We start from the raw sequence: 9,829 nt of genomic DNA, 5'->3' as shown, positions 1-9,829 counted from the left end.
CAGAGGCCTATCCAGGGAAGGGTGGGCGTCACCTCAGCCAGTGCTCAGTGGCCAGGCAGCCCCAGGCTCCATCCGAAGCCCCTGCAGGGGTGCCAGAGTACATTGGCACTACCACACAGGGGAAGCAAGGAGGAGGGCATGTGGATGCCCGCATCCTGGCCTGGTGGGCTTGGGGACGATGCTGGAGCCCAGGTTTAGGAAAATGAAGACAGGGAGCTGATGGGTCAGAGGAGAAACTGGGGGTGTAGGGCTGAGGGGCTGCAGGATATCCACAGGCCTCAGGAAGCTCACCCGGGGATCGAGGAGAACTTCAGGCAGCCATCACACAGCCCCAGGCCCTGAACGTGTCAGGAACTTTATTTGTGGAAAGCACAGAAGAGCCAGCCAGGCCTGAGATGGCAGATTTCACATCTTGGGTTTTACCACATTCCCCTCCTGAGGGCCCTGATGGTTCACGCTCCTGTGAGCTGTTGACACCAAACCAGGAGGCCCCCACGTCCCCGCCTCCTGCCCATGCCGTCCCTCCTTCCTGGGCGTGGCCAGCACGTGGCTCCCAGGGAGTAGGGAGGGAGAGCTTCTGCAGCCTCGTCCCAGGGTCCCTGGGGCCAACCCTGGCAGGGGCCCTCTGCGTCTCTTGACAGGCCCGGGCTTTCTCTGGGCTCCTGTACCCCCACAGAGCTTATCCTGACAGCCAGGAGTTCAGACGGTGCCCCTAGCCCAGGCCAGGCAAGGATCCATGTTGAGGCACCTCGAAACATGGAGGCCCTCTTGGGGAGAGTGGCAGGGCCCCTTCGTCACAGACATAGGCCTGAGGGGGCCACAGGGGACCCCGACTCTCCGGGGAACTTGCCTCGGGCTGATGACCTCCACGGTGAGCTGCTCGGGGTGACACAGCCAGGAAGGGAGTGGACTCTGGCCAAGGGCCCAGCTGCACAGGCCCAGCCCCTCGCCTGATGGCCAAGGGTCCCAGGGGCCCCTCAACTCTGAGTAGCCTGTGCCCTGTATTGAGCTCTCCTCCCGTGTCACCTGGACCCCGTCCAGTTCATGCGGTCATCTGTGGCAGACTTGCAGCGGCCGTGAGGGGCAGTGGGTCCACCAAACCCCATCATGTGCAGGGCCCAGGATCAGCCTGAGTCCTGGACAGGATCAGGAGAGAGAAGCCCTGGTTTCTGGGGGACCGTCTATGGACTGGAGCCGCCCGGCCTGAGTGCACAGTCAGTAGTGAGCCCCGAACTCAGCCACCACCTTCTGGAGGAGGGTCTTGTGGTTCGCATATAGCGGGACGCGCCTGTCCACCACCTGCCATCGGATGGAGGCCCCTAAGTCGCAGGCGTGCAGGTTCTGGAAGAACAAGGGCAGAGCTGACCCTCCCCACCAGCCCTGCCTCTGCCCAGCTGAGCCCTACGGACTGTAGCCTTCGAGGGCTTGGGGCCTGCACACCCTCCCTTTACTCCTCTGTGAAATGGGAGGCAGGACCCCTGTGTCAGGTGCACCAGAGATGCACCCGCAAGGCCCTGAGGATCCTTCAGGGGAAGAAGATGCAGGTACAGCTTTGCCGGGAGCTGTTTAGCCTGCATATAAAGCCCGGGGTTATTTATGGAACTTTCCCATCCCAGTTCTGAATTAGGAGCATGTAGGAGCATGCAGGATTGATCCAAGTACTGGGAATCCACATCCCCATAAAGGGCTAAAAGCCGGCAGCGGGGGGCGGGGGGGCCTTGCCAGCCTCACCCCTGGATGCCATCCTCGAGGCCTCCCCAGAGGACCCAGATCCCAGAACTACACAGGGCCCTCATGGTCGCCTGGCCAGCCCTGTCAGCTCTGGCTGTCTGCGTTGGCTCCCTGGCCTCTCCCTGGTGCCCCCTTTGTCACTTTCTGAGCAAGACTCTGACCCTGTAGCCTCCAGTTTCTGGCCCTGGGCCCCAGGAGCATGGCCAGGGCCCTCCCTTGGAAGCTCCTGAGGCACATCCAGAATCCAGACCCCGGTCCCCGCCTTCCCCCTACCCGGAGGCCACGCCCATGCAGAGTTCAGCCTGCTAGAATCCAGACCCCCATCCCTGCCAGCCCCCTCCCCGGAGGCCACGCCCATACCCGTCCCTGCCTCCCCACTCCCGCCTCCCGGGAGGCCAGGCACATACAGAGTTCAGCCTGTTCAGCTCCACGTCGTTCTGGTCCTGGAAGTGGATGCTGACGGCCACCGTCTCGATCCAGGCATTGTCCGTGTTCCTCGGGTCGTCCATGTAGCCTTTGTACACCTGGATGGGCAGAGCAGGGTAAGCCCGACAGCGAGGGACACCTGAGCGGTGCCCCGGCCCACCTCGTGCCCTCCATCCTGACCCAGCTCTGAGCACAGCTTCCAGCACACACAGGACCCCGGCCCAGCTCTCCCAGCCCCCGCCAGCCTGCACAGCGGAGCAGCCCAATGCGGGCTTCATCCTGGACAGACACGTCCTTGCCCTGCAGAGATCTTGGAAACATCTGCTCAGTGAAGGAAGACAGTTTCAAAGGCCACCTGCTGTAGGAGTCCACTCATAACAGACACCCAGAACTGGCAAATCCAAGGAGATGGGAAGCAGATGCGGGAGTGCTGGGGAGGAGCTGGGGGTGACTGGGGTGATGGAACGTTCTGGAACCAGATAGAGGTGGTGGCTGCACAATGTTGTGAAGTGCTCCACACCATGGCACTGATCACTTTTTTTCTTTTTTTTTTTTTGAGACAGAATCTCACTCTGTTCCCCAGGCTGGAGCGCAGTGGTGCAACCTCGGCTCACTGTAACCTCCGCCGCCTGGGTTCAAGCAATTCTCCTGCTTCAGCCTCCCAAGTAGCTGAGATTACAGGTGCATGCCACCAGGCCTGGCTAATTTTTGTATTTTTAGTAGAGATGGGGTTTCACCATGTTGGCCAGGCTGGTCTCGAACTCCTGACCTCAAGTGATCTACCCACCTCAGCCTCCCAAAGTGTTGGGATTACAGGCGTGAGCCAGTGCACCTGGCCCATGTAGCCTACTTTTATAAAGGCGCGGTGGCTCACGCCTGTAATCCCAGCACTTTGGGAGGCTGAGGTGGGCAGATCACTTGAGCCCAGTTCAGACCAGCCTGGGCAACATGGCCAAACCCTGTCTCTACTAAAAATACAAAATATTAGCCAGGTGTGGTGTCTCACCCCTGTAGCCCCCACTACCTGGGAGGCCGAGGCAAGAGGATTGCTTGAGCCCGGTAGGTGGAGGCTGCAGCAAGCCAAGATCACACCACTACACTCCAGCCTGGGTGACAGAATAAGACCTTGTTTCCAAAAACAAAAATTAAAAAAAAAAGTGTGCGTGCATTCGTATGGGAGAGCTGGAGATGGAGGCTTTCTAAGGAAAGATCGAGGTTTCTAAAGAAGTAAATAAAAAGTCCTGGTATAGTCAGTCCCCAGGCTGGGTACGCACATGGGAAGGGCAGAGCTTGGGAGTCGGGGCGAGGTCTGAGGGAGGGGCTGGCTTCCCAGCACCCTTGGGCGCAGCTGTGCTCGAAGCAAGGGTGGATGTGGGGAGAAGGGCAGCACCAGGCCTCCAAGCAGCTGTCACACTCGAAGGCAGCAAGGGTCCTCAGCCCAACCCCCTTGATTTAGAGAGGAGAAAATGGAACAGAGAGGGAGGGCAAGATGTCTGAGGGGCCCTGCACACAGCTATGCTTCCGGGTCCTCCGGGAGCTGTGCAACGTGGGGGCAGGGGCTGGGACCACCGTCACCTGGTGAAGCTGGGTGGGACCGCTGTCACCCAGTGGGGCTGGGGCAGGTCCCCAGTATCACACTGTGTTCGTCCTGCAGCCCTGGGGACACACAGGTGGAACAGAGCAAACAGGCCAGGAATACCTCCATGCCGCGCTTTAGCAAATTCTCAAAAGACGGCCAGTGCTCCTGCTGGAGGATCCGCTTCAGCTTCCGAGGCAGCGTCTCCCCTGGCTCCCGGGAGCCCTGGACAGACAGAGGACAGAGGCAGGTCAACAGGGCACCGAAGCGGGACCTCCGGCTGCCCTGGCACCCGTCTCCACTGGCCTCCTGCCCAGCGTGGGCAGCGGCCCAGCCCTGGGAGCCACAGGCAGGCGGCGTCTCGGGCTGCAGTGACATTGCCCAGAACCCGCCGTCCACGTCAGCATCTGTGAGCCCTGCTGTGGCCCGAGCAGGGGGCACTAGGCTGCAGGCACAACCTCTGAGGAGCAGGGACAGCCCCCACGGTACCCAACCTGAGCTCAGGCTCCCCAAGGGTGACAGGGCACCCCCTTCCCGCTCCCCTGGCGCCTGCCCCAGCGTCGCTCCTCCCAGCTCCCGCCCAGTGCAGCAGGCTGCCACGGCGGGTTCCCATCTCTCCTAGTCCCACCCCAGCCTGTGCTGCGGCTGGCTGGGCTCCCAGACGCTCCCGAGCGCCACCTGCCTCAGGGACCCAGCTCCGGCCTGCACCTCCTCCTCCCCACACCCATCTTTCCCACCCTATTTGTCATTCAAAGTCCCACTGAAACACCCGTGGGTTTCTCATGAAGACTTTGCAGGTCACGTCAAGACGGTCCCACCTCAGCCCCATGGCACTCCCACCCTCAAGCGTGCGTGCCCTACAGAGCCAGGAACCCAGGAGGCCCCTCAGAGTGCCCCTCTCAGTGACCAGCCAGAGCTGACAGGGATGCCGGTGAGTGGGACCCCAGACCCAACCCCACACACCCCGCATGGAGAGGCCAAAGTGCCAGAGAGTGGAGGGTGACTCGTGTTCCAGGGCTGGGTGTGCACAGGCAGAGAAGCCACTGGGTGAGAGCAGCGGGGCAGCAAGGGGACCCCAAGGCCAAAGGCCCCCTCTGCTGCAGGGGTGGTTCCAGCTGTGGAGACAGGCCCCCAAAGCACTGGGACCCAGCAGCTGGGCCTGGGCTCCTGAGTCCCCTTTCCTGCCCAAAGGCGTTCGTGGCACTGCTGCCCTGCACACCATGGTAGCACACACACCCCCACACCAGCAGAGGCAGCCACCAGGCCGTGAGCTCAGGGTCAGAGAAACGCAACAGCTTCTTGCTGAGTGGTTGTAAGTCACAGACTCCCCGGATCAGGTGCAGAGGAGAGGCCCTGCGGGGCAGGCTGTGCCCCAGAGGCCGTGCGCCACGGCCAGGCCTGGCAGGACTCAGACCTCCTAGCAGGACCAGCCTCTTCTATCCCCTGCAGTGAGGGGGCTGGAGGGCTGCGGAGGCCAGGCTGGCCTGGGAGGAAACAGGCTGTTGGAGGCACTTGAACAGGAAAGGCCCGGCCATCTGTCCCGATTGTGTCCACCCCTCCCCACAAGATGCTGGGGTGCGCTCAGCTTCAGCCCCACAACCAGCCCCTGAGCTGAGGGGCCTGTGCACACCCCTGGGTCCTGCCTGCCCCTGTCCCTGCCCCTGCCCCTACTCTTGTACCTGCCCCTACCCCTGGATGACACCGTCCTAGCTTTATGGCTCAGCACCTGGCCCTGAAGGTCAGGAGCAGGTTGGTGTCTGAGACACGGGTGAGGAGCTACCTCTGCCCCCAACACCTTGAACTCCACAAGGGGAGCCCAGGTGGCCTCCAGTCGCAGCCCAGCCCATGGCTGGGACACAGTAGGTGCCCCATTAGTATTTATGCACCAAAAGATCCTCTGATCCTGGGTTTTCCTAACTGCAACATGAGGAAAAGGGAGGAGTGTCTTCTACAGACAAAACAGGCTGGGGTCTCGAACCCTCCCTGCCCGGGGGCTGCAGGGGGCTGGTGTTCAGTCCGTGGGTGGAATGGATGAATGGACAAGTGACCCACAGACAGCCCAGTGGACAGAGGTCCCACGCGTGGCAGCCAGCAGCCTTACCCCAGGCAGGGCCCAGTGCTCGGAGAGAGGGAGCTTCACCACCAGCACTTCCAGCATCTTCTTTATGCTCTTCCTGCAGATGACTCCGTCCTCGTTCCGCCTCCACCTGCAGAGAAAGCCGCCACGGCTGCCCAGGACCCGCTGCGGCCTCCACCCTCCCCTGCGCCGCGGCGGGGATGGTCCTGCCTAGGGCGGGGCGGTGTCAGGCCCACTGCAGGCTCAAACCGTGTTCCTTTTCAAGTTCTTCATCCCCAGGGAAAAGACTGAGATAGTAACCACTTAGGGGACGTCCTTCTTCACTTCCATCAATAAATAGCTGGTAGGACTCGAAAGCGCCCCAGCCTTCATGGAGAATTTTTTAAACATTAAAACCCTTAGAGAGGTACCTGCCCTTTGACCCAGCTTTGCAGTTTGACCACTCTTAGAAAATGCCAGTGGGAGTCCAATGAGGTGACGTGGGGCGCCGAGTGCCTCCCGGGGGTGACGTGGGGTGCTGAGTGCAGCCTGGGGGTGACATGGGGTGCCGAGGGCCGCCTGGGGGTGATGTGGGGGTAACATGGGGTGCTGAGTGCAGCCCGGGGTTGACATGGGGGTGACGTAGGGGTGACGTGGGGTACCAAGTGCCACCTGGGGGTCACATGGGGTGCAGAGTGCAGCCCGGGGGTGACGTGGGGGTGACGTGGGGTGCCGAGTGCCACCCGGGCAGGCCAAGGAGAGGCCAAAGGACTGGGGAGCAGAGGGTGACTCACACCCCAGGGCCATGTCTGCACGGCCAGAGAAGCCACTGGGTAAGAGTGGCTGGGCAGCAAGAGGACCCTGAGGCCAAAGGCCCCTCCGCTGGGGGAGGTCCCGGCTGTGGAGACAGAGCCCCCAGAGAGCACAGCAGCTGGGCCTGGGTCCCAGAATCCCATTCCTGCCCAAGGGCAGCAGCAAGAGTCCCTGGCAGCTTCCTCAGGGACGGAGGCATCTGCACCCGCACGGAAGGCGGCCTGTGCCTTGGGTGAGAGCAGTGGGCCGGCTGCTGGAGTGCAGAGGAGTGAGCCTGAGGGGGTGAGTGTGGAGCTGTGTCCCTGTCTGTGAATGGGTGTGGAGGAGTGAGCCTGTGGTGGGGGTTGAGCGTGGGGCTGTGTCCCTCTGGATGAGTGTGGAGAGGGTCTGAGGGGGTGAGTGTGGGGCTGTGTCCCTGTGGATGGGTGTGGAGAGTGAGTCTGAGGGGTGAGTGTGGGGCTGTGTCCCTGTGGATGGGTGTGGAGAGTGAGTCTAAGGGGTGAGTGTGGGGCTGTGTCCCTGTGGATGGGAGTGGAGGAGTGAGTCTGAAGGTTGAGTGTGGGGCTGTGTCCCCGTGGATAGGTGTGGAGAGTGAGTCTGAGGGGTGAGTGTGGGGCTGTGTCCCTGTGGATAGGTGTGGAGAGTGAGTCTGAAGGGGTGAGTGTGGGGTTGTGTCCCCATGGAGGGGGCCCTCTAATGGGCAGGGACCAGCGGGAAAGTGAAGGCAGCCCCGGGAGAGGGGATGGGTCCTGGGATCTTCCTCCAGGATGGGCAGCACGGACATTCCTGCCCCGTTTCGGGCGTATTCACTTTTATCCACAGACTACCCCCGCATCCCCCTGATGGGCACCAAGTGCCGAGCACCAAAGCCGCCCTCCCGGCCCCTGAGCACTGGGCAATGGCAGCCGCCCCTTGTGAAGGTGGGAGCGACCGCGTTGCTGAGGTGCTGGTGCCCGGCGCACATGAACTCACCGCGTGACCATGGGGTACAGCGTGTGGTTGGGTCCGAAGCAGCTGAGGCTCCCGCGCCCACGCAGTCCCGTGCGGCCCATGGGGTTCCTGGGATGCAGAGGGGTTGACTCAGTTCACCGTCCACCAATGGGGGAGCAGGACAGGGCAGGGAGGGCGACTAAGGGGACGGCGGGCGTCAGGAGCCGGCGCACAGCGGGACAGCATGCAGGCTTCTTTAGGGACTTGCTCTGGCCTAGGGAGGAGGATCCCTTTGGGACCCCCAAGGAGTGAGACCAAGGCTCTGGGTTGCCTTGGCGTCACCTGGTGGGGGAAGGGTCTCCCTGGGAGCAGAAGTCTGGCCACTGCAGGCCAGCGAGGGGCTAAAGTGGCCACCTTCTCCCCACGGAGCGTGGAACTAGCTGACTGCTCGGGCCAGCACTTTGCATCCAAAGGCCCCAGCATGCGAGAGCATGGCCTCCATCCTGGCAGCCTTCCGAGGGGCAGCGTGGGAGCCAGGCCAGACACCCAGAGGCCCGTCTGTGTGGCCACAGATGACAGGCCACACAGACCCCCAGCAGAGTGTGCTAACCACGGGCAGCAGGAGCCACAGACGCTTCCCATTGGGCCAGGCTGGTCTCCCTGACACCATCAGGTCCTATATGAAACAGGAAGTTCTAGAAACGGGCGAGTTCCTGTGAATGTACCACTAAAACAGATGGAAGAAATGCACCACCGCTATCATGCGGTGGGGGCGGCCTCCATATCTACAGAAGGTCCCCAGCAGCATCCCCGCCATAGTCCCCGACAGCGTCCCTGCCACCGTCCCCGCCACCATCCCCGCCACCAGCGTTCCCAACACCAGTGTACCCGCCACTGTCCCTGCCACAGTCCCTGTCACCATCCTGCCAGCGTCCCCGCCAAAGTCCTCGCCACAGTCCCCGTCACCATCCTTGCCAGCGTCTCCGCCACAGCCCCCACCACAGTCCCCACCAGCATCCCCACCACCGTCCTCACCACAGTCCCCACCACCATCCGTGCCACAGTGGGGACAGTGGTATCGTTCCTCCACCATTCTGCTCTGACCTCCAGACGCCACCAGAGCTGCAGCCTCTGACCCACCCCTCACGGCCTCCACACAGCCTGGACTCCATCCTCCTGAGTCTGCGCGGCCATGCGTGGCTGCCCCGGGACAGCTGACCACCTCTAGCACCGGTGGCCACCAGCCAGGCCTGCGCTACCATCCCCGACCCTGCCTGGCGTGGCAGCCTCCAGCTGGCCTCCCTGCCTCCACCCAGCCCCTCCTCTCTGTTGCCCCCCAGCAGCCACTCTGCTCCTGCCCCAGCTGTCAGGGGCCCCAGCTCTCGTCGCACCTCTGCGCAGACCTGCCTGAGCCCACAGCAATCAGAGTCCACACCGGAACCTGCCAAGTGTGTAGGGCCCACCTGGCCAGGCCTCTCAGACAGCCCTCCCAGCTCACGCTGTGGTCTCCTCTGTAGCCGGGGGGCCTTGCACGGTGGGGCCCAGGCAGTCTCCCCAGAAGCTGCTCAGAAACCAGAGCCCCGGCCCCACCAAGCTACAAAGCTGGCAACACATACAGCAAGGCTTGGGGACCTCAGCTCAAAGGCCGGGGCTCAGTCAGGGTTCCTGCGAGGGCCACTGCTGCCTCCCCTCAACCCCAAGCCCGTCTCTCACTCCCGTCCACCCCGCCCTTGCCAGCCACCATTCTCCTTCCTGCGCTCACGCCATTGAGCGGGCAGAACCCAGAACCAAGGCCACGGACAAATTTGGCACTGGGCAGAGCTGCACTGAGCTCCAGAAGGAGAGGAAGGCAGCGGGTCCTGCTGCTGGGAGCAAGGCTGCCTCGTCTCCCTGTAACTGCTGTTCATGCTGAGTGCAGTGCATCAGTAAAGAAACTCACAGAGGAGGCCACACGCTCTGCCTGGCATGAGTCCACCCCCACAGGAAGCTCTGGGCCCCAGGGCCCTGCTGTCACCTCATTGTCCCCAGCCCTAGTCGGCCAGTGGCAGAGCCAGGAGGGAGGTCAGGGGCCTGCCAGCTCCTACCATATGCACACTCGCTCCTGCCAGGAGGGAAACAAACATCTGCACCCTTGCTTCTCAGTCAGCCTAAGTGGGCCAGGCAGCAGGGGCTTCGGACCACCATGCTGCCCTCCTCCGACCGCAGCCCCCACCCCACACCTGAGTCTTCAGCTGCTCTCACTGTGCCCTGATCTCTGAGCCCCCGGTCATAATCTCGTCCATACGGCTCTCAACCCC

At 62.5% G+C, this 9,829-nt stretch overlaps 1 protein-coding gene and 2 non-coding genes across 3 annotated transcripts in view; all 3 read right to left on the bottom strand.

The window, feature by feature from the left end:
• Positions 1-324: 324 nt before the first annotated feature.
• TRPM2 (transient receptor potential cation channel subfamily M member 2) overlaps positions 325-9,829 on the bottom strand; it is a 91,510-nt gene continuing 82,005 nt past the window's right edge. The window contains exons 28-32 of the mRNA XM_024239278.3: positions 7,575-7,661; positions 5,835-5,940; positions 3,857-3,958; positions 2,139-2,255; positions 325-1,341 (exon numbers count right to left, since the gene is read on the bottom strand). Coding sequence (XP_024095046.3) covers positions 1,216-1,341; positions 2,139-2,255; positions 3,857-3,958; positions 5,835-5,940; positions 7,575-7,661 — 538 coding nt within the window. The 3' untranslated portion in view covers positions 325-1,215. The remainder of the gene's footprint in view (positions 1,342-2,138; positions 2,256-3,856; positions 3,959-5,834; positions 5,941-7,574; positions 7,662-9,829) is intronic.
• On the bottom strand, positions 3,915-3,990 carry LOC112130562 (Z6 small nucleolar RNA). The gene has a single exon (XR_002912809.1). It is a non-coding gene; the product is annotated as a Z6 small nucleolar RNA (small nucleolar RNA).
• On the bottom strand, positions 5,827-5,881 carry LOC112130561 (Z6 small nucleolar RNA). The gene has a single exon (XR_002912808.1). It is a non-coding gene; the product is annotated as a Z6 small nucleolar RNA (small nucleolar RNA).

This window comes from Pongo abelii, chromosome 22 (assembly GCF_028885655.2).
Source record: "Pongo abelii isolate AG06213 chromosome 22, NHGRI_mPonAbe1-v2.0_pri, whole genome shotgun sequence".
Classification (NCBI taxonomy): Eukaryota; Metazoa; Chordata; class Mammalia; order Primates; family Hominidae; genus Pongo; species Pongo abelii.
This window is presented reverse-complemented; position numbering and strand designations above follow the sequence as displayed.